Source organism: Pleurodeles waltl, chromosome 12, assembly GCF_031143425.1.
Source record: "Pleurodeles waltl isolate 20211129_DDA chromosome 12, aPleWal1.hap1.20221129, whole genome shotgun sequence".
NCBI classification, from domain to species: Eukaryota; Metazoa; Chordata; class Amphibia; order Caudata; family Salamandridae; genus Pleurodeles; species Pleurodeles waltl.
Window position 1 is genome coordinate 48,433,244 of NC_090451.1, and position 24,514 is coordinate 48,457,757.

Consider the following 24,514-nt stretch of genomic DNA (forward strand, 5'->3'; position numbering starts at 1 on the left):
GACCCTCCTGCTGAGTCAGTACGGGAAGCTGAGGACCCCAGCCTAAACATTGTCGATGATTTGAACCGCAAAACGATACACAGAAAATACAGAAACAAGCACTTCCATCAAACACATACACAAAATAAAGCATTTTATTTAAGTTGCAAACAAATAAAATAAATGTAACTTTAACAGGAAGGTTGGACCTTTTTTTAAATCAACCTAAGCCGCACATCGTCCATACTGTATTCTGTTTGTGCACCTACACTGCTCCTACAAATTAATCTGAGGGTACCAATGAACTTTTAGCCTCCAATTTCAAATTCCTTGACATCTATAGTACACTTAAAAATTTTCACTTGTACAATTAGCCACTTTATTTATATATAATTCATTAATCTGTTAATATTATTTCATTTTCTAAGCAGTCACGGACCCCTAAAGAGACGTTGCACACCCCCAGGGGTCCCCAGACCACAGGTTGGGAACCACTGCCATAAAACATACAAAAGCCTCATCTCTGGTGTGCTAGTTTCTCACCCTGTTATAGCCCCACTTAGGGATTCATTAGGAGTTTAGCGGGACTCCAACTCTCTGGGAGAATGCCACCATCATGGCGGTGACGCCCAACACCTGCCCCAAGCATATTACAGTGTTCCCGCCAGGCTGACCGGCGGGAACATTGTAGCACGTGGTTCCTTCCGGGCTGCCCAGTGGGAACAATGCTACGATACTGATCTTGGCTTCCTTAAGGGAGCCGAGTCCAATACCGTAGTACACACCACACATTCGTAATATGCACTGTCTGCAGACAGTGCGCATTCCAATGGTGCTGGGGGGGGCGGAACCGGCTTTCCATCAGGTGGGGTCCCCGCCATGGAAAGGCTGGTGGAAAGCTAAGTTGTAATCAGCCAGGCGGTGTTAAGTTCAGCGCTGCCCTGGCTGAGCACAATTCAGGCCGCCATCATCATGTTGGGAACCATGCTCCTGGCGGGGACAGAAGACTTTCGGTCTGCCCACCATGGTGGTAATGTGGCACTTGAACTGCCACTGTTGCGGCGGTCTGACCATCAGCACGAGGCTGGCGGTCCTTGGACAGCCAGCCACGTAAACAGACCGTTCAACTCTGGCTGTAACCAGGCTGGGCTTAATTTTTCCTCTAATTCAGCACTCTTCATCCATTGGTCTGTTATAGTGTCTGTCATATTTTACTTCCACACAGTACTGCAAACAGCATTGGGCCAGCTCACTTCAGCCATTGTGCTGTTTTTTCTTTTGCAAGGAGCACATCAGTGTAGTGCCCTTCAGAGACCTGGTCTACTATGGCAACATATACGAAAACAAAGTTTTTGTTTTTGTTTTCATACAACATTTTTAATAATATTGGCGAGTCCCCTTTAGTCGCACCAACACTAAAATATTTCAATAAACCCCGACAAAACAAACAAACGTTGACAAAGCTAAAAGGTGGCACCAACACCAGACATTTTCTTTGCCAGTGCTTGTTTTATCTCTGTGTTGCTGCCCCAGTGTCCATTTCCTTAATGAATTTTGCATCAGTGGCCACCTTATGAGTCTTCCTACTGTGCAGGTCCGTACAGGCCAGGCCGGTACCTCCGCCGTGTGCGGGTGAAGGTCGTGTTGTTGGTGTATGGTAGAGGGTGCAGAGGTGCTAATGACTCTCGGATCTTGTTAATCTGCAGGCGGAATCCAGGTTCACGAGCACTGGTGAGGGATTGTCTGCTTTACTGAGACATCTGTACTTGCACATGCACGCGCTCCCTCTCACAGGTCAGCCGAGACTGTGCCTCAGATGCGGGCTCCGAGGCTGGTAGATAGCGGCCTCTTTGTGAGGAGGTGGACGCTTTGTTCCCTGAGGACAGTGAGAGGGTCCGGGTGCTCTTGATGGCCACAAAGGCTGAGGTCCTGGCTCGCGGACAGCAGGTGGCCTTGTGAAAGCTTGAGGAGCAGGCGCTAGATCGAGCTGCAGAGGCCGGGAGAGGCGCTCTGAAACTCCCAAGCCCGCAGCAGATGCGGCTACTTCCAGGGCCATCTTCTCTGAGTGATGTCTGACAGGCAGGCCAGAGGCCTGTACACACTGCCCACAAGCTCCAGTCTGGTGTCCGCATTTCATCAGATCTTGCGTTGTAAACATTGAAGGCTCCTCCCCTGCTTTCACTTACTCGAATATGTTTTTGTATAAATATATACATTTTTTTTAATGTTTTCCGAATAACATTTTGAGCGTAGTGTCCAGGCCGGTCATTAGAACTGCAGCATGGCCAGTTACTGAGGGCAAGCACTTGTTGTTACTCCGAGAGAGTTCATGAGCTGGGTAACGTTACTGTGACTCCTCCTCCCGCCGTATCTATGACCTGTCGCCCACTCACTCTTTCCCTCTCATCCTCTGTTGCGCCCCCTTTCTTCTTTACTTGATCGCTCCCTCCCCGTCTCTCCCATTTTTCCTCGTCCTCTCTCCCTCCCCCATTGGTCTCCCCATCTTTCTCTCCCTTTTTATCCTCTTGTATTTTACTCCTCCCTTGGTCTCCCCACATTTACTTTCCTTCCTGTATTTAGTTCCTTCCTGTTTGTCTCTTTCTTTAGCTATCTCTTGTTCTGCCCCCTTTGCGTGGTTTCTTCACCTGGTTGTGAATGCTGCATGTCTGCCCCTTGGGCCCTCGCCCTGTCCACAGCCAGATCACTCCAGGCAGTCTTTACCATCGGTGAGTCTGTCTTGTGTCTAGGGCTCCCAGTTTTATGGCATGTATATTCTTTGACAACTCCATCTGTGTTGATCTCTACTTATTTTGTGCTCATTTTATCTGTATTTACCTATACTTATTTTATGTTTAGTTTACAAAAGTGAAGCTGTAATGGGTATATTTTCACATTTATTTAGCCGACAAATGTTTGCTCCTGTTTAAATGTCCTTTTGGTTTTAGCCATTTACAGTACAATGGCCATTTGAAACTACTGCATTGTAGAACAGCTTAAACAACCATACTGCTGCAAGTATTTAAGATACATTAGGAAATCATTTTTTTCATTTTCTCAGTCTACACAGCTATTGAGCTAGCACTCGTGGTCGTCAGCAGTGCGAGTCATACAAAAGAAAATCTGTTTTTCTTGTTTGTCCATGTTTAAAAATAATTACAGATAGGAAAGCAGGTGGGTTTCTTTCTGTATTTATCTGTAAAAATCAGTACAAAACGGAAAACTGTGAGCCTTACTCATGGGATGTCCTTTACTTCTGGATTTTCTCTAGACAAAGTGTCTTTGCCTTGGATGTGTGTCTTGGCAGCTGTAAGCTGCCTCCACAGAGCTGACTCGTTTATTGATGTGTTCCTGTCCTACCAGGGAGAGCAGACCCCTGCATGGCCTGTCCTGGGCCTTTTTTTGTGGGACAAGCCCCAGCCTACCCTTAGTTTGCCCGCCCGGCCCTCAGTTCCACCTCCCTGTTGTATCTTTTAGTGATCTGCTCTGGTGAATGAGAAGTTGAATTCGTTTTAGTGAGGGACCAGTGTTTATATATATTTTTTTTAAGTCACAGTATACGCTGGCGCTATGTTGCAAGCTCCCCAAGGCAATTCTGGCCGTAACCAGGAGCTGCTTTGGCAAACGGTACTATGGTGCAACCCATGTAAGTTCCTGGTGCCATCTTCTTTCTGAGTGTGATGTTGTGGACAGCTTTACCCTTCTTCTTGGATAAGATGAATCCTTCAGAAACATCATAGGTAGGCCGTCCACTCATGATACGTTCATTGCACTTGTATTACCTGTGAGCACAGGGCTTCATGGAGGTCCTTGGATATGTTTGATGTAGGCTTCACAGATGAGCAGACTTCAGATTGCGATGTTGAGGTTTCTCATCCAAGGGTACTGGTGAGGCGTAGCTCATTGGCAGACGCGTTGTCTCTTGATGCCCTGGTTGTGAGTGGAGCAAACATCCTATGTCTGGCAGCTGGGAGTGGACTTTACCTTCTCCCCTGGAGCTTTCCTTGGAGGGTTATGTGGCTCATTGATTTCTCAGCCATTCGTGATCTCAAAATGGAGCCTGAATTCTTCCCGCTTTTAGTCAGTTTTCACTTCTCCAAAAGTCAATCCTGTCCTGTACTTAAATTTGGATTTCCGTACTCAGCTGTCACCCATGATGGTTGTCTCGCTTAGAAATTGAAAATTTAAAAACCTGTATTTTTGGCATTTTACGTCCCGGTGACATCAGTCTGATCCAGTTGTATGCAGAAGCATGATCAGTGACCCAGATTGCAAAAATAAAGTGAGCCTAAAGCATACAACCAATCGGTCACACATGTTTATTAACCAATGCCAGTTATTCATCTGTTTTTAATATATTCAGTTTACGACATGTGGTGCTACGTTGGATTAAAAAAAAAAAAAAAAAACGCAGGTGGCACGGTCCTCGGTGCATTGTCGGTTATGAAGTTTACGGTGTATTTTTCAAACCAGTATTTTAACACCTGCGGGAAGCAGCTTTCTTTTAACATATGTAGGACGTTAGTTGCTCTATCTTTTTGTAAATAATCTATTTGGAGGGGAATTTGCATTTCTTCATCTGTTTAATTTAGTGTAAATAAAAGTAATTTCTTCTTAAAAAGAATATAAATATTTAATATGTATTACCCAAATATAATGTTTGTGTGTGGGAAAACCATTCACACCTTACCATTTTGTCATTTAATGCAATAAAGATGTTGATGCTTGAAATAATGCTGCTGGTTTTTGGTCCTTAAGCGAAATGCAGTGTTGTATGTGTGTTAGGGATTGATGGTGCGCGGCAGTGGTTGTCAGTGGACACTGATGAGGGAGGGGGCGATATTGATGTCCTGTTCACATTATCTGAATGGAAGTGCCTGGCCGAGCCTCCTTCCCTTCGAGGCTTCTCCTCGAGTCCGTTGTGATGGCGCACCTCTTGTCCCTCTCATTACCAGCCGGGCTCCCCACTTCCATCAGCTTGCTGTCCTCCCCTCTTTGCAGATGGGTACACATCAGCTGTGCGCGTGCGTCTGTCCCCTCCCACGTCACGGGCCCGTTCTTCGCCGCCTTTGTTTGCGTCGCTGCTGATGCCAGGCTGGCAGTGATTTGCATATTGTTCAGGTTTGGCTGAAGTTAGTGCCCAGAAGATGCGGGCAGAAGTAATTGTCGTATTATGTTCGTGTTTTCGGTAGTTCTTCTATGTCTGCTTCGAAATGAGCATCTGGCCAGCGGAGGCCCTGCCTTTCCTCGGATTATTAAACAATATTGATTTCTGACTGTTACTTCGTCAAGAGTTTCCATTGTTCATGATTTACAATTCTCTGGTAGATCAACCACCCATCTACATTCACAAGTTTTTTTTTTAATATACATAGCAACATTTGACACACTTTGATTTTCTTTAAGACGACTCCTTGTAAGATAAAGTTACTCCAGGCCAGGGAAACATTGCATGCGTTCTTTGGCTTGCTGCATTGAGCTAAGACCGCTCTAAAGGTTATGTGGAGCTCGAGAGATAAGAATGTATTGGAACACTTGCATCTCACATAACTGTGGACTATAGTCTGAGTAACAAGTTCCTGCAAACTTATTCTAACCGTATAAGTATTAAACGGTGATATTGTGTATTAGCTCAACACTGTAACAAGGAAATTCTTACAGTGGACTTGATTCATCATTACGTTGCTGCGAAGATCCCATTTGCCAGAGGGGACTCGTTAATGTATCCTGCCGCGCTAACGGGGCTCTCGCACGTGGAGCACGGATTTGCCCTAAGGCTGTGTAAATGTTTAGTTCGATCCTCTGAGTTTGGAACTTTAGCCGTAAGTGTAAAATATTTTGGCCTCTGCATGTCTTTATTGAAACAGTTGCTGATTAGGGTCAGTGTAGCTTTTATAGAACTATTTTTGAGAAATCAGTTTGCGCTGAAATGTGAGAAATGTTGCCTCCCCGCTTCTCCTTTTCGTGATGTCCGAAAGACGTGAGCTTTTCTTGTTTTTTTATTTAGTGGATAGAAAACGAATCCTGCAGAAATGAGATTCCATGTATGGATTAAAAATGTATGTTGTATTTTGAGTGTTTGCGTAGTTCACTGCTGCAATTCATATGGCTTCGTAGCACTATAGGTAAGAGGTGCCTTTCAGCATGGTTCTGGGCTTTTTCCTTTGGGTCATATTAGTTGGCTACTGGTCGCACGGTATAAAAAACCTTTTAGTAGAGAGAGTTTGTTTTGATACAGAACAACAGCTGAACGGTATTACACCAAACTTGGCATTTCAGTAGAACTTTATACTACTCCGTGAAGTACTTTTTCTTAGTTCGGTGTAAATAGTGTCAGTAGTTCACGCAAAATTACAGTTTAAAAATTGTTGTGATCTGGGCTTGAAGAGGTTACATGTTTGAGATAAATCCACTGTTATGCAGATTGGCTAACCCTTCGAGTGTGCTGGAATCCAGTTAACAAAGTAAAGGTACACCATGGGATTAGGGAGCCTTTTTATCCCATCGTTTATTGTAGATTTGCGAATTCGGCTACAGATTTGTGCGTCCACCACATCCAGGGGTGCAGCCATCAGAGAAAAGTCTCTGTTGCGCCCGCAATTACAGACCACGGTGCACTCAGCACCTTGTTGGGAAACATACACTACAAAGGGCATAAATGGGCAAAGAGACCCCTTAGGCCCATGTGGGGACCATTTAAGGTTAACATTAGCATTCAAATCAGCATCAAAATATCTTTAGCAGTGGATTTGCAAATCCTGCGCAGGATTTGGCAGTTCTGCACCCTCCCTGGTGGTCTCTGTGGATTCGCGAATTGGGCACAAGATTCAATCTCGTTGCGCAAGGCTTTCGGCCGCATGCTATAGTGGATGATGGGCAGTGGGTTGGCCGCAGGGTCTGGCCATCAGTCATGCAATGTAGCCAGCTCCTGCTGTTTGTGGGTGAAGGCATAGTGCGCCAGCGATTCGCCCGCAACAGCAGGTTAGGGGCGAGCATGGGTATAAGCCGGCTCTGCAGCGAATCTCAGCTGCACCCATTGGGATTGGTCTCCTGCAGCAGGGTTTGAACAGGACCTGGCCCTACTTTCCCTAAACAGCAGTGTCCTGGATTATGTCATCAGTGATGTCATAATTTTCAGTTGCGATGGCCGTGAGGTAATGCAACATGTCATGGGTGAGTTGATATGCAAGATCATCGGCAGTGCTTGATGGAGTCACAAGTTATGGTCAGTTTACTTAGCCATAACTAACAGCTGACAATTGCTCTTTAAATGGTTGGTTATTTTCATGTGCATTTCTAAGTGTTTTTTTTTTTAACGTAATTTAAGATCTTATTACCAAACCTAACCATAACTTCACCTTAACAATGTGAACAAATTTGAGCCAGAACAATAACACCGTTTTTCTTTTTCTTTAAAAAAAGATTTGCCTTTGAAATGAAGATTGACATGTGGGTTTTTCACATACCTTTCAAATTCTGTAGTTTCTTACCTGATTTGTAATACATTTACCTTTCCTCTTTTAATAAACTTCAATCACAATTTAACTGTACCTGCTAATTGAAAAAAGTAACAACTTATTGACTCAATGTTAGTACTCTGATCTGAGTACCTCCGTGAGTGCGCATGTTTGTGATCTTGTGCGTTTGTTGGACCACCACCCCCTCGCCACCAATCCTTACTCTCAGTCGGAGTCTGCAGTTCTCAGTGAGTTTGCACCAGAGTGAGTGGTGCTTTCGTGGACAACTAGTGGCTGACAGGGCCCATTCCTTCAGCCACTTCGATAATTTCCACTTTGGCACAAAGTGTGTATCCGATTGAACGCAAGTGATGATGTCCTTGGACATCCATTGAATATGCACTGTTCTCATTGTTCCTCTGTCCTCGACTATCTGTAATTAGTCCTGTTGGAGCGCCCCCTAAAGTCCCTGAATGCGGCACACGGTAGTGATATGGGTGAGTGGGCTTGTGCGTACATCTATGCCTGCGTTGGCTGTACTTTTGCTGCCGCTGGAGCGCTTCTAGTCCCTGATTGCAGCCCTCAGTGTTGGTAAGTGTGAGTGAGTGGGTGGGTAAGCACGGGCTTGCGCTGGACACCCCAGCCGCACTGTAATGTTGCTTCTGCTACAGCGCTTTTCCAGACCCCTAATTGTGGACGTCAGCGCTTCCATCCAATCAAACTGTGTGGGAAAAAAAAAAATCTAAATGTGAATGACAGGGGGTTTGAATAATATATACAAAAGTAGTTACCCGTTAGATCCTGCCTGACAACTTTTTGAAACAGAAATGTCTGAGGAACTACTGGACAGATTTGCACCAAATAAAGAAAAAAGACCTTTTCTGTGTGAAGTTCTATATTGATATAAAGATTGTCAAAATTTCTTATGAGAACTAAAATGGGAAATGATTCACTTTTTCATCCCTCCCTTATAAATTATTGTTCTCATGCGCAGCTCTTCCTGAAATTTACCGTGTCGAAACTTAGCTGAGTTGATAGGTCTTCAAGTTTCATACAGATCTGTCCTGTAGATCAAAAGTTATAAGCAAATCAAAAAATGCTTTTCAATGGAAGGTGCGTCTGAACCACAGATACATAGTGGTGACCGCCACTGCGTAATATTTGATATAGATATATTGTAGGTGTGTGTGTGTGTATATGTGTGTGTGTATATATATACACACGCCACACATGCCATCAAACACCTTTGATATATAGCTATATGTATATATACATATATATCCTAGTGGTGATTGCCAGTAGGTAGTTATAGTTGGCACCATGTTTCCATAGAAACAAGTGTTTTTTACTTGCCTATATCTTTGGCACCGTTTGACGAATCTTTATAAAATTTCCACAAAAAGTGCCACAGTAATTCTTGTTGCGCAAGGAAAGTTTGGAGGTGTTCTGTCACGCGGGGCAGAGAAAAAGGGGGGGTGGGTCAAAAAAGTTGGTTTCCCATGTTAATCCCCATAGGACGTTTAGACATGACTACAGCCCGAACCACTGATCGGACTTACACCAAATGTGGCAGACAGCTAGCTTTCAGGATGTGATGCAGACTCTTTTGTGTAAATCCCTTCAGTAGTTTTTAAGATAGTAATGGAAAATACAATTGTATATCTAGGCCCGAAGATCCTCCTTGACGACTTCACAAATAATGACAAGCTTGTGCAGGGAAATGCAGAGCCCTGATTGGCTGCCAACACTTCAGTCCGCTTTAGTCGAGTCCCTAAAAAAAAAAACAGTTAAAAAAATGAAAAGGGGCTATGGCAGGAATACTCTGACCACCCCCCCCAGCCTTGTTCTTGGGGACCGGGAGGGACCCCAGCTAGTAAAAAAGCATTTTGTGTTTAGTTTTTTGTTTTTTTTGCCGCAAATTTGTGGCACAAAAAGAAGAAAAAAATTCGGCCTCCTGCGCTTGTTTTTTCTAAAGCCCCTGGGTGGGCCAGGTCCCCAGGGCATTTTCACTGTGAATGTGGGGGGGTGCCTGGTCACCTCCCCGAGGAAAATATATATATGAAATGCACCCCCAACCCCTCCTGCTTCCCCAGGGACCGTCACCTCCCCAGTGCTTTAAACTTCATGAGTTGGGGGGGGGGGGGGGGGGGGGTTTGCGGGGACCTCCTCCTCACCTGGGCTTAACTTTAAAGCTGTGCAGCACCCCCGCAGCCCCTGGGACCACCACCTCCCTGGGGCTTTAAACTTCGAGTGTGGGGGGCGGGGAGGGCACCCCTGGGGACCTCCTCCTCACCTGGGCTTAACTTTAAATCTGTGCAGCACCCCATGGGACCGCCACCTCCCTGGGGATATAATAAATATAGAACTTATGACCTAAGGTAACTATAACTCGTGCCCCCGCCATGCACAGTTTTCTGCTTAGTAATTGTATCTCAAATGTAAACTCAACTGCAGAGTTGTGAAGTATAGGTAGTTCGGATGTAGTGGCCATGATGTAATAATCCTGATGTGCTTACCTGTGATGTAATGACCTGCTACAGGCGAGTGGTTCTTGTCTACGTAATATAACTTAAGAAATGCAAACAGTAAACTGAAGAGTAAACTTGTGTTCTCCTTATCCCCTTGCAGATTGTGCAGTAAACACCCACAAGAACTGTAAGACACTACTGGCTGAGTGCAGTGGCAGCACGAAACCCAAGGTAGGTTGTATTTTCTTCTAAGCTCTGGATCTTTGTTTGAATTGCAAACAATTTCACTTGCTAGCAGAGATCTGTGTGAACTGGCATGTAGGCCTAGGCAAAATTATTTGATTTGTGCCCCCTAAATATTTGCTTGGGTTTCTGGAAATTTCTCTGAACCATTGACTTTTCACTGGTTCACAAGAGTTCCCTGAAGCACCACAGTTCTCTGGAATTCTTTTCAATTTCAACCTTTTTATGATTGTTAAATGTCCTGTGAGGGAGAGTATACCTGCCAAGGCTTATTCCTTTAATGCAGCCCTGCTGGGGGTTAGGCTGGCCATGGCAGGGCAGGCTGCTGCCTCTGAGCAATTTAGGTTTTGCTTCCCTAAGTTTTGAAGTCCTGGCTTCCATTATTTGTATATTGCTGCCTATTGATGTACAGTCCACTTATTAGTTCTACTGCAGACTGACTCTTGCCTCCATTATAACAAACTGCACTCTGTGTACAGTGCACATAGTACGCTCAGGTATAATAAACATGCTATGCTTCACCCCCCTGCAAGTTTCAGGTGGAAAAGTAATTTTTTGCAAGCCACAGTTGTTTGGAGGCTTCCATGTACTCCCAGGTCCTCTCTCACTAATCTGAAGGCTAACCTTCAGGATGCAATGTATCTGCATTTTAAACAGTAAAATAATAATATTGATACCGCTCGTGGCCAGTCCCACCTCCATTGCAGGGTTTCCTATCTTACCCGTAAGTATATGTCCTCTGGTACTCTCCGAGGCTTCAAAGAATTTTGGAGCATTCATCTGTCTAGCTTATTCCTTTTCATGCAATTCAGTTTTTAAGTGTGAAGTACCTGGCAACCTTTCCAAGAGCTTTATCTTTGGGTCTTTTGTGTTTGGTTGCAGTTTTTGTTTTGATTTAACAAAGGGTTCACAATAGAGTTTTTGTCTGCAAGAATGTTGACATACAGTAATATTGTTTTAACTTCTGTACAGAACTCACTGTCCATGAAAAGCAGAGTATTTAAGACTGGCAGACATGAGAGCTTACATCACGTACTTGTAGGTCCGTTATAGGATTGTTTTTTAAAACATTATTGGAAAGTATAGGTTTATTGTGAGCTAATAAAAGCTTTGAATTTGAACATAATTCAATACCTGTCTTATCTGGATGCTCTACAATTGAAGAAGATTTCCATGTTGATAATATGTCGTTGTGAAATGAGAATGAATGTGTGACATTTTGATGTGCAAACCCTTTGGCAGTGAAAGTTGTCAATACACGAACTGGTGATATAGTGCTTTTCACTCCCCCCTCCCCCTCCCCTTGTTGATTCTGAGCTGATGCAAGTTGAAACGGTTGATTGACGCATTTCTCCTTTGCCTTCTCTGACACAGACTTTTATTTCTCCTCTGACTTTCAGATGCTTTTGTTTTTTTTAGTCCAAAGTGGTGAACTCCCAGGTTCTCCAAAAAAAAAGTTAAAACTACGTTTATCCTCTTGCTTCTAATGAGAGCTGAAGACCGCAGATCTCTGAGTCCTCGATTCATGGCCTGACCTGGCTTTGAATTTCAGACTTATCTACTCTCTTGCCATTCAGAATTATTTTGCTCATCTTTCTTTTGTAAAATCTGCCTGGGTGCCCACAATTCCAGCATCATCAGGTTATAAATATGCATATATTGTGGATTGCCGCTGAATATTTTCTTGCTGACTGTAGCCTTAGATTCTGGATTCTTCAAGTTTGGTTGGTCTTGAATGACCTATTCAGAAATAAGTTGTCTGCCCTTATTCTTTGTAGGTGAGAGCATCAGTGTTGGTACTTCATGAGAAATTAGGATTTAGGGCTGCTCCTGTTTTATTATAATGTTTAGTACAAGGATATACCTGATAGAGACTTCTAGTTGCAGATTCCTTGCCTTAGAATTTCCCCCAGGCGTCAGTCTGGATCCGAAGATTTATCTTCGAGCAGTACCCCTGCACGCCGTCAGGTGACGTCAGTCAACTCCACGTCCGTTGTTGGCATTGTGGTCACCAGATATGATGTTGCAGGTTGTACATGAGCACCATACCCGGCGTGCCGACATCCATTCTTTTCCTTCCATGCCACCCTACGCCCAGATCCGGAGAGGAGATCCCCTCAATCGCTTTTTGGCTGGATTTGTTTACTTTTTGTAGAAGTTTTTGGGACTTTTCTGGTGTGTCAAGGATGTCCAGGAAGACTGATTTCAAGCTCTGCGACTCCTGCCACTGCATGATGTCGGTGACGAATCCACACCTAATGTGTTTGTGGTGCCTGGAGCTCGACCATGACCCAAAGTCATGCTCCGACTGCCAGGCCATGAACCTGAAGGCTTTGAGGGGGCTGTCCTTACAGCTGCTTATGGCCCGGTGTGCAGCTCTCTCACTCCAGTTCGAGAGGAAGGTGCAGAGACCGCTCACTGAGCCACCACTCCTTTTCATCCCATTCCAAATCTTCGGGACATTCAGGTAAGAAGAAGAAATGGAAGAAGCACAGTCACTGTTTGACCTGTCGGTCGGACAAAACGATGTGGGGTAAGGAGTGTCCTCGCTCTAGGCCTCCATCTTTGGAGCCTACTTCTGGGTCAGCTCCACACCTCACTGAATTTCCGGGAGCCAGAGCCAACCTTGCCCAATTCAAAGAGTTCTACGAGGCCATGAGCCTCATTTTTGGGCAGGTGAGCCCTGTTCGTGAGCCCTCAGGCCCCACAGGGTTGGCAGGGGCTCCCCTTTGGTTTCCTCAGCCTTGGCCTCGGCTCCAAAGGGCACCCAAGCATCCGCCGCCGGATCTGAACTGGCGTCGGTCATATCTTGTCCTTCCCAGTCATCGGTTCAGGTTTTGACGTGGGCGACATCGACCTTATACTTATCACTGACATGGAGCTGGAACGATGTTGGTCGATGCCGATTCAGTCTACGGCAGGGCCTTCAGGCCTTAGATTAGAATTAGACCCTTATTCTTATGAGTCTGCATTTGGCAGGGTATGGAGGGGTCAATGGGCCCTTTAAAATACCTCCTCGAAGACCCTATGGACTAGGCCCAGAAACTGGTCGACCAACAAGTTGGATACTTCACCTGACGCTGATAAGCTTTCTCCCCCTCCTGTGATTACAGAGGAGGGAGGTTCTTACTCCATGGTGGTGAGAAGAGCAGCCTAGGCCTTGGGCCTTGAGCTGCCTTGGTGGCTGTCAGGACTAACCTTCTGAGAGGCGCTTCAGCCTGGGGCTTCCACATCTAAACCCATTTGCCGTTTCAGTGAAGCCCTCACAGACGTCCTGCTGGGAACATGGTCCAAGCCCAGCCCAGGGCCCCCTGTTAGTAGGACAATTGCCCGCTGCCATAGGCCTGTGCCTAATGACCCGGCTTTCCTGACCCAACACCCTACCCCAGAGAGCTTGGTCATCCAAGCCTCGACCTCCCATGAAGCATTCCCTTCTGCTCCCCGGAACCAAAGAGGCTGGACCATCTTGGGAAGAAGTTTTTTTCTTCCTCCAGCCTTGCGTTGTGGTCTGTGAACTCCGCATGCCTTTTGGGCTGTTAAACCCATACTTTTGGGATACTGTCGCGCAAGTGCTACCACAGGTCCCTGAGGAGGCCCGGGCCATTCTCTCCCAAGCTGTTGCTGATGGGAGGGACACGGCGAAGTTCACTGTCAAATGTGGGCTGGATATGACTGATTCTCTGGGCAGATCAGTTGCGTCAGTGGTGGCTTTGAGATGACACACCTAGTTACGTATAGCTGGCTTTTCAGGGGATGTCCAATCTACTCCGAGGAACATGCTCTTTGATGGCATACATCTCTTCAGGGACAAAGCAGACTTGGCGCTCAAGTGATTTTAAAGAGGCTCGGGGTGCAGCTCGGTCCCTTGGCCTCGCGGCTTCCCCTCCCCCCCCAATCTGCTTTTCACCCCTTTTGTGGCTATGGAAGGGGCACCCAGTCACGTCCGTTCCCTGCCAGCCACCAATGCTGCGCATGCTCTGCAGCCTCTGTGTGGCCCATGATGTGGGATCCAGCGTCTGCATGGATCTTGGAGCCAGTGGTCTAGCCAGTCCACCACGTCCCCTTCTGCTGCAGCCTCCAAGCCTTCCTTATCTGGCACGTCCCCATCAGAGCCAGTCAGCGGCAGGATTCGCCATCACCTTCCCCACTGGACCCACCATCAATTAAGACAGGTGGTTTTTGCAAATTGTCCAAAGTGGCTACCCCGTCCCCTTCAAGACTACCCCTTCCGCCATGCCACCATTCTACGATCGCATAATGGAGGATCACTTGCCCCTCCTCCGCAAGGAGGTTACAACTCTCTTGGCCAAGGGAGGTATAGAGAGTCTCTGTGCCAGAAGTAGGTCGTGGTTGTTTTTCCTGCTACTTTCTGGTGCCAAAAAAGGACAGGGGCCTCTGCCCTATCCTCTACCACCGGAACCTCATCCTCAGGAAGGAGAAGTTAAAAATGCGCACTGTGGCTCAGGTTCTATCTGCCCACAGACATTACTTGCAGTTCATGGTAGGTCACAAGCATTTTTAATTTACTGTGCTCGCCTAGGGTACTCTCCAAAGTGATGATGGTGGTCGCAGCTCATCTGCACAGGTTAGGGGTATTAATCTTCCCTACCTCGACGACTGGCTGTTGAAGGCGAGATCGCCCCAGGCTGTCGTCTCCCACCTCCACACTACGGCGGACCTCCTGCATTTGCTGGGGTTCACTGTAAACTTTCTGAAGTCACACCTGACTCCTTCTCGGATGCTCTCTTTCAGCTGAGCTGTTCTTGACACAGTGCAGTTTCGGTCCTGTCCTCCCGAGCAGCCAGTCCAGGATATTCAGGGTATGATACTGATGTTTCAGCCTCCATCCTGGATTTCAGTGAGAATGACTCTGAGGCTTCTGGACCTCATGGCCTTGTGCATCCTACTGGTGACTCATGCCAGATGGCAATTGGGCGCCTGAAGTCCCAGTGGGCGCAGCATCAGGGGAATCTCTGGCACGGTCCAGATCTCAGAGGGGGCTGCGTAAGATCTGCAGTGGTGGCTTCCGAACCACGATTGGGTCGGAGGCAGATCCCTCTCCCTTACCCAACCAGATCTGACCGTAGTGACAGATGCATCACTCTTGGTATGGGGCAGCCACATGGGAGAGGTGGAGATCAGAGGCGTCTTGTCTCCGGCGGAGTCTGAGCTCCATGTCAACCTTTTGGAGCTCAGGGTGATCAGACTGGCATTGAAGGAATTCCTTCACTCTCTCAAAGGGAAAGTAGTGCAGGTGTTCACAGGCAACACCATGTGGTACTGCAAAAAACAGCATGGGGTGGGGGTCGTGGACCCTTTGTCAGGAGGCTCGCCGCCTCTGGACATGGCTGGAACATCGGGGCATATCCCTGGTGGTTCAACATCTGGTGGGCTCTGTGAATGTCAGACTGGACAAACTCCGCTGTCAATGCCTAGTCAATCACAAATGGCCTCTCGATCTGAAGTTGGTGCACGGTCGCTTTCAGCAGTGGGGAGAGCCTTGGTTGGATCTGTTTGACTGGTGTACCATCAAGTCTGTGGATCCCCTCTCAGCCCCTCTTTCTGAGGTTCTTTTATTTGTTCTTTCTTTGGCCCAGGAGGGCTCTGCTCTGGGCACCCTAAAGGGTTATTTGTCTGCCATCCTGGCATTCCCCTCCCATGCCTGACCAGCCCTCCTTATTTAAATCTCCCATTGTTGGAAGATTTCTTAAGGGTCTTGCACATCTCTTTCCTCCTTCCCTGTTCATAATGCCCCAATGGGATTTGAACTTGGCTCTCACTTATCTGATGCGTGCTCCCTTTGAGCCACTTCACAATGGCCCCCTTCGCCTGCTTGCTCTAAAACAGCCTTCCTTGTGGCTTTCACCTCTGCTGGCAGAGCGAGGGAGTTGCAGTCTCCTTAGTCTAAGCCACCTTTCCTCTCCATCCACCCGGATAAGGGGGTGGTTTGTACTAGGGCTTCTTTTCTACCTAAAATGGTCACGCTCTTTCATGTAGGTCAATCCATCACTTTGCCTACTTTTTAACCCCCACATCCCTCTAAAGAAGAGGAGAGACCCCACTGTCAGATCCCAAAAAGAGCATTGGCATTCTACCTCAATCGTACTTGAGAGTTGCGGGTGGATTATCAACTCTTTCTGGGCACGAAGAAAGGTCAGGCAGTGCAGAAAAGAACCATCACCAGATGTGGTGTTCTCTGCATTAAAATGTGCTACACTTTGGTTAGGAAGCAGCCCCCTGAGGGCTTGCATGCTCATTCTTCCAGGGCTACGGCCACCACCACTGCGTTAGCACACAGAGTTCCAGTCCTGGATATCTGCCCGGCAGCAACGTGGGCGTCCTTGCACACGTTCACTAAACACTACAGCCTGGAGGTCCACAGGGACCACGACCTTGACTGTTCGGTCCTGCAGGACTTCTTAGTATGATCTTGGTTCGCAGACCCACCTCTGGGGTGGGATTGCTTGGGTATCTATTCTAAAGTAAGGAATTTGCAGTTAGAAGTCTCTACCAGCTGAACAAATTACTTTCCTTCGGTAACTATTTATGTGGTAGAGACATATTCTAGTTGCAGATTACTTACCAACCCACCCAACCTCGCTGCTCTGTGAGCTCATTTCTACGGTCAGAAACACCCCTTTCAGGGCCCTAGTTCTGGAGCACCACTATCAGTGTTCTTCATGGGTCCGCGCTTCTGGTGTAGAAAGTCGTGAAAAGAAACTGAGATCAGCGTGCCGGGGTGGCACTTATGTATGACCCACTGCGTCATATTTGGTGACCACGACGTCCGCGGCGGACACAGAGTTGACCGACGCCACCTGATGGCGCGCAGGGAAACTGCTTGAAGAAAAATCTCTGGATCCAGACTGACGTCTGGGGGAAATTCTAACACAAGGAATCTGCAACTAGAATATGCCTCTGTCAGAGAATTCGTTACAGAGGGAACGTAACTTGTTCATTAGTATCTGAAATATTCTACTGTGCTCTGCCAGCTCCTCAAATCTTTTGTGCTGTTTCTACTAGAGTTGCTTGTCGGTCTTCATTCAGAGGCAGGGGGTTTATTTCTTCAGGTAGCACTTCACCTGTTGAGAGACCCTGACAAGGCCTCCTTTGTTCTAAGACTTGAATATCTTAACCATCATTCTGCTCTTGGCGATTCTTCCTTTGTTTGCTTTGATGTGCAATATTGGCTGAATTCTGAGTTGGCATCAACAGAATCAATAACTCCTTATCAGTCTTCCTTGTACAGGATGGCGATTGATTCAATTTCAGCACATCATAGGCCATTGGTGGCCTTTCTGGACTTGCTTATGGCACAGGACTGGATGCGTTAAACAAAGCTGTATAACAAAAACTGTCACTGTATCTAGAGTGTGATGATCTACAAACCAACTCCTTTGTAGACTCCCAAGGCTCTTGTGTAGCCCTTTCGGTGATCCCTTGGTGTTTCATTGGTCACTTTTTTTTGTTTCTTTCAAGTCGGTGGAAAACTATTCCTAAGGGTTTTGGTAAAAGTGGGTGGTGTACTTTTGCAACCTTGGAAAAATAATCAGTCGTAGAAACCTATGACTGGTGTCCAACAAAGCATTGAGGACCAAGACTCAAGAGAATTTTCTCCTTTGTTATTGAGCACACTGGTTTAGCCTCCAATTATCCCCTTGTGTTATGATTTTATAAATCATCAAGTTTCCAGAAGTCTCTTTTTCCTTTGCATGTGTGCGCACTCGCTCGCTCTCTCTCTCTCTCTATATATATATATATATGTGTGTATATATATATATGTGTATAGATAGATAGATAGATATATAGATAGATATATGATATCGCTTTGATAGTATGGAAGGTTATAAAGCGGACCGAAGCAAATATAACTCACGTTTAGTGTTTTGATACACTCGCTTGAAACTACCAAAACACATTACGGGGACAGGTCCTCATAACGTACCGATCCTCACAAGGACATTGTTTGTCTGGGCCCGACTGTGTTCACACACCCACACCCACACCCTCTCCCTCTCCCTCTTTGGTGTTTAGACATGAGGAGGCTTCCGTCCCTTCAGTAAGCTGTTTGAGACTGGTTTTATTGCTTTCTAAAGGATACTCATCTCTTAAATGTAGGACATGGAGTTCCATAAATTCTAGGGGCTGCCGAAGAATAGGCCTTCATTCTTGTGCATCTAAAACAAATAATTGTTAGTTATTACTTGAAAACTGTGCTGAGAGTCCTCACTTGTTGAATCCGGATTTTCTTTTTCGCAAAACCTTAGCTTAGATATGGAACACATTAAGGGCAAATGTTGGTACTTTTATTTGACCTCTGTCCTTGGCTGAGCACTGTGTATTGTGCTGTTGTGGCTTCTTTACAAATAAGTCAAGCTGCTTGTTTCTGAGCGACATCGCCAAATTTGTGGTCGTAGTCCATATGTTCAGGCAGAAAGCGTGGTGGCTGCTCATTTTCATTGCACTGTAGGATGTACATCCCTGAGTAGAAAAGTGCGTTCACTATGCTACAAGCCTAGACTTTATGAATTTTATTGGCTAAGTTAACTCTGGCCTGGTATATATTTTTTAAATTATTTGATGGTTGATTGTGAGTGTGAACCCGTTAATAGGGATCCAGTTGGTGCTATATTCAGACGCAGCTTTTTGCAGATTTCTGTCTTGGGTATTGTCATGGCTAGTTGTTCCAAATTGGCTCTACGGTTTCATTGAACATCACTCAAGCCTGGAAGTCTCCCCATCTCATAGACTCCAAAAACAAGCTTATCACTCTGGATCCAGAATTATTGGTCATCAAAGCAGTGCAAGGAGAAGACACAAAGTCAGTTGTACACTCCATTCAATAATGACATTGGACAGTCCAGGCATTGCCTCACTCTTTGAAATATTGTATCAAATACTTTATAAAATACAGTGGTGAACCTCAAGTGAGCTTGTGTATTCGATGTTAACCCACAGGTCTGTGCCAGAGTTTGTGATCGGCCACAGTTCCAAATCTCGCTTTCAAACACTGCAAAACAAGTCTTGCCCTGAAAGTCAATCAAGTACAGAACGATTCGCTCATAAGGCCCTTAATTGGCAAGTTCAGACTCAAGTGAAAATTGTCAGAAGAGCAGTAATTAACCTTGAAAGCTCCAAATGCCCAATTAAGTGAAGTGTGTACTCTGTGTGTTTAGACAGCCCTGTGCTTTAGTGATATGATTGAGGCTCTCTGGGAGTAGCTTTAGTCAGTCCTCCCGTCACTCAGAAGATCAGTGTCAGTAGGCCAGCTCTTTTAAATGCCACAGCCTGGCTTCACCCTGGGGGTGCTCAGGAGTGGGCGCCTCACAGGGAAAAGCCAGGAGGGGTTCCATAGCGGTATGAGTACAGCTCCTTGAGACCCTAACGGGTGAGTAGTGCGCTATACAAGTGCTAATTTACTTTACTTACTTACTTTACAGCTGCTCAAGATTCTGCTTAGGTGCTTTAGTTATTAAATATGACTTTTTTAGACCAGAGTTTGACATGTGCTGGAACGGAATTAGTAGATCTGTTCATGTGATTCATGTTGTAATCATCTTGGTTGTTTCAATGCTGTAGGCTGGGTTCTGTATTATCAAACTGATTGTTCCGTTTGGGAATGTGTGGTTCTGGATATGTTCTGTATTCCTGATTCATTTGTTCCTTGATGCAGACTAGGAACAGTAGCATAACTGCAGTCTCTTTACTGTTTGATTTCTACAGGGTGTATATTTCTTCATTATCATGTGACAATGAGTGTGTCTAGCTTTGGCAAAAATACACGGTTCACTGTTACATAAGAAAGAGCTCTACCAGTTTAAATCCCGTCTTTAGTCAAATTTCCTGATGAATTCTCAGTCCAGTGAGAAATGTTAAGTGTAGGTTAAAAATTGGGTAACACGGGTCATCTGAGACAGAGTGAATTAACGGAGAGTAATTTCAGAAGTTGAGTGGCCCCAGATGTGCATTCACATAAATGCCATGGCCAGAGAATACACTAAATGTGTGGGAAGTAATGAACAACTTAAGGGACAGTCCATTCTAGAACCAATTACACTACTGGGTAAACCATTAGAGAAACTAGCAGTGGGCTTCATTTGATTTTTGCATTAGGAGTCAGACGCAAGTAAGCCATGGGTGGCTGCGAGTGATGTGAAGTGCACGCTCTATCTGAGGAAAATACAAAGGCCCTCAGGAGTTTGGCGGGTGGAAAAGGCCGCCCGCCAAACTCCCGAAGGACAGGAGACCGCCAGCGCGGCCGCTTCCCGTTGGACCTATGATGTGTTTCCTGCTGGGCCAGCGGACAGAAACACAGTTTTTTGCTGGCTGGCCCAGCGGGAAACGCACAACCACATTGACTCCGGCTCATAATATTGCTAGTGGCAATGCTGTTTTGCGTCCGGTGCCCCAGCACCCTTTGTTCAAATCACTGCAGACAGTGATTTGTGCAATGGGGCTGGCAGGGGGGGGCCACTGCACTGCCCATGCCAAGTGCATAGGCAGTCCTGGGGCCCCCAGCACCCCGTCTCTGCCAGCATTTACATTAAGGTGAAACCCTCATATTAATGCCGGCGAAGAGAGTAGCGCTGCCCTGGCGGATTGGGACCGTCGTCACCGCTAGGCCATCTGGTGGCTGAAATGTGGTGGTGCCGGCGGTCCCACTGTGGCGCTTTTGCCACGGTCGTAATGTGGTGGACGAACTGCCGCTTTGGTGGCGCTCTGACCGTGACTAGGACCCTGGCAGTCTGGTGACCGCCAGGGTCATAATGAGCTCCAATCTGTGATCAGTGTTTTAAAGTATTTTCTTGAGGGAACGGTTCCTCAGAGAGACAATAGCAGTGTACGGTTTATTTTGGAAGAGTTGGTTGAATTCTTGACGGAATGCAATATTAAACCTTGTGCTTGCTGAGTGTACAGTGGGCCAAAAGAGGGGACTTCAGTAGGGCGTTGAATAGCATGTAAAGGTTATCGCACAAGTCTGCACACAGTCAGCAGTGAAGTGTTGAGAGGTAGGTCATTTTCATTCAGGTTATATCCAGCGTGAATGAGGAAATAGCTGCTGAGATCATTGCCCTTGTTACTAATTATAGCGATATGTCCTTTTGGATTTTGTTTTTTATTATTTCAAGGGGGACAATGTTGTAGTTTACTTGTTAGTTTAAGTGCTGATGTACTCTACTTTCTATTTCCGAACTGAATTATCTGATTAGGAATTTGAGCTGCTTAGTATGATCTGCATTTGTGACCCTGATATTTACTGAAGCTGTTCGGTGGCGCTAACATAATTAAAGTCTCTTACAAGTTAGATTTCTCCGTTCTGCGTGTTTCCTCATTACCAGTGCGAGACGCCTCTGGTTCTCCGGAGCACCTTTTCGGAATTTCCTTTCAAGTTATTTTATGGTTTGTGTGTCATTTGCACCAATAATGCAGAGTACCTGAGTGTATGTGCACCCTCCAAGTGTGTCATGGGTAACTTATCGCTATTTTCAGCACTTTTGTCTGTCCTATGTCTTCCATAAATCAAGTCAATGAAGATTAAAAATAAATGGTCGCCATTATGTGTAGCACAATATCAGAAGGGGCGTGAAGGTTGTGAGGTCTTAAGATGTTGTCCTTGATGTAATTGAAAAACCTAAAATGAGATGGAAGAAAATCAACAATGTAGAGTGACAAGTGTTGAAAAAATGATACAGAAAATGCATATTTATTAATAAGAAACCACCAGTTTAGAAAACTTTACATTTTGCATGAATATAAAAGTATTAAACTGTATGACGTAGGTGGTTTTACAGTGCACTGCGGTAGCCCCCAAAACGCACCCGCAGAACCCCTTTTGTCCGGTGCTCTGTTTTGTAATTTGGAATAAACATGACATTTAGTAGACAATTGTAGGAGGTTGGCTCTGTATATGTTATTTCAAAGTAAGAAATAGCATGCACAGAGTCCAATGGTTCCCCTTAGAGGTAAGATAGTGGCAAAAAGAGATAATACTAATGCTCTATTTTGTGGTAGTGTGGTCGAGCAGTAGGCTTATCAAAGGAGTAGTGTTTAAGCATTTGTTGTACATACACACAGCCAATAAATGAGGAACACACACTCAGAGACAAATCCAGCCAATAGGTTTTGTTATAGAAAAAATATATTTTCTTAGTTTATTTTAAGAACCACAGGTTCAAATTCTACATGTAATATCTCATTTGAAAGGTATTGCAGGTAAGTACTTTAGGAACTTTGAATCATTACATTAGCATGTATACTTTCTACATAAAACACAATAAGCTGTTTTAAAAGTGGACACGTAGTGCAATTTTCACAGTTCCTGGGGGAGGTAAGTTTTTGTTAGTTTTGTCAGGTAAGTAAATCACTTACAAGTCTCAGGTTTGGGTCCAAGGTAGCCCACCGTTGGGGGTTCAGAGCAACCCCAAAGTTACCACACCAGCAGCTCAGGGCCGGTCAGGTGCAGAGTTCAAAGTGGTGCCCAAAACGCATAGGCTTCAATGGAGTGAAGGGGGGTGCCCCGGTTCTGGTCTGCCAGCAGGTAAGTACCCGCGTCTTCGGAGGGCAGACCAGGGGGGTTTTGTAGGGCACCGGGGGGGACACAAGTCAGCATAAAAAGTACACCCTCAGCAGCGCGGGGGCGGCCGGGTGCAGTGTGCAAACACGCATCGGGTTCTCTGTAGATTTCAATGAGAGATCAAGGGATCTCTTCAGCGGTGCAGGCAGGCAAGGGGGGGGGCTCCTCGGGGTAGCCACCACCTGGGCAAAGGAGAGGGCCTCCTGGGGGTCACTCCTGCACAGAAGTTCCGTTCCTTCAGGTGCTGGGGGCTGCGGGTGCAGGGTCTTTTCCAGCCGTCGGGACTTTAGGTTCAGGCAGTCGCGGTCAGGGGGAGCCTCGGGATTCCCTCTGCAGGCGTCGCTGTGGGGGCTCAGGGGGGACACCTTTGGTTACTCACGGTCTCAGAGTCGCCGGAGGGTCCTCCCTGAGGTGTTGGTTCTCCACCAGTCGAGTCGGGGTCGCCGGGTGCAGTGTTGCAAGTCTCACGCTTCTTGCGGGGAGTTGCAGGGGTCTTTAAAGCTGCTCCTTGAAACAAAGTTGCAGTTCTTTTGGAGCAGTGCCGCTGTCCTCGGGAGTTTCTTGGTCTCTTGGAAGCAGGGCAGTCCTCTGAGGATTCCGAGGTCGCTGGTCCTGGAGAAAGCGTCGCTGGAGCAGGGTTCTTTAGAAGGCAGGAGACAGGCCGGTAGGACTGGGGCCAAAGCAGTGGGTGTCGTCTTTCTTCTTCTGCAGGGGTTTTCAGCTCAGCAGTCTTCTTCTTCGGTAAGTTGCAGGAATCTAAATTCTTAGGTTCAGGGGAGCCCTTAAATACTAAATTTAAGGGCGTGTTTAGGTCTGGGGGGTTAGTAGCCAATGACTACTAGCCCTGAGGGTGGGTACACCCTCTTTGTGCCTCCTCCCAAGGGGCGGGGGTCACATCCCTAATCCTATTGGGGAATCCTCCATCTGCAAGATGGAGGATTTCTAAAAGTTAGTCACTTCAGCTCAGGACACCTTAGGGGCTGTCCTGACTGGCCAGTGACTCCTCCTTGTTATTCTCATTATTTTCTCCGGCCTTGCCGCCAAAAGTGGGGGCCGTGGCCGGAGGGGGCGGGCAACTCCACTAGCTGGAGTGTCCTGCGGTGCTGGCACAGAGGGGTGAGCCTTTGAGGCTCACCGCCAGGTGTGACCGCTCCTGCCTGGGGGAGGTGTTAGCATCTCCACCTAGTGCAGGCTTTGTTACTGGCCTCAGAGTGACAAAGGCACTCTCCCCATGGGGCCAGCAACATGTCTCGGTTGTGGCAGGCTGCTGGAACCAGTCAGCCTACACAGATAGTCGGTTAAGGTTTCAGGGGGCACCTCTAAGGTGCCCTCTGGGGTGTATTTTACAATAAAATGTACACTGGCATCAGTGTGCATTTATTGTGCTGAGAAGTTTGATACCAAACTTCCCAGTTTTCAGTGTAGCCATTATGGTGCTTTGGAGTTCGTGTTTGACAGACTCCCAGACCATATACTCTTATGGCTACCCTGCACTTACAATGTCTAAGGTTTGGCTTAGACACTGTAGGGGCACAGTACTCATGCACTGGTGCCCTCACCTATGGTATAGTGCACCCTGCCTTAGGGCTGTTAGGCCTACTAGAGGGGTGACTTATCTATACTGCATAGGCAGTGTGAGGTTGGCATGGCACCCTGAGGGGAGTGCCATGTCGACTTACTCGTTTTGTTCTCACTAGCACACACAAGCTGGCAAGCAGTGTGTCTGTGCTGAGTGAGGGGTCCCCAGGGTGGCATAAGATATGCTGCAGCCCTTAGAGACCTTCCCTGGCATCAGG

General features: G+C 46.5%; 1 protein-coding gene across 3 annotated transcripts in view; it reads left to right on the forward strand.

Annotated features, from left to right (window-relative positions):
* Positions 1–24,514, forward strand: part of ARHGEF18 (Rho/Rac guanine nucleotide exchange factor 18) — a 389,375-nt gene that overhangs the window by 262,751 nt on the left and 102,110 nt on the right. For all 3 annotated transcript variants that reach the window (XM_069215795.1, XM_069215794.1, XM_069215797.1), the window contains one exon: positions 10,062–10,132. In XM_069215795.1, the coding sequence (XP_069071896.1) occupies positions 10,062–10,132 (71 nt within the window). The remainder of the gene's footprint in view (positions 1–10,061; positions 10,133–24,514) is intronic.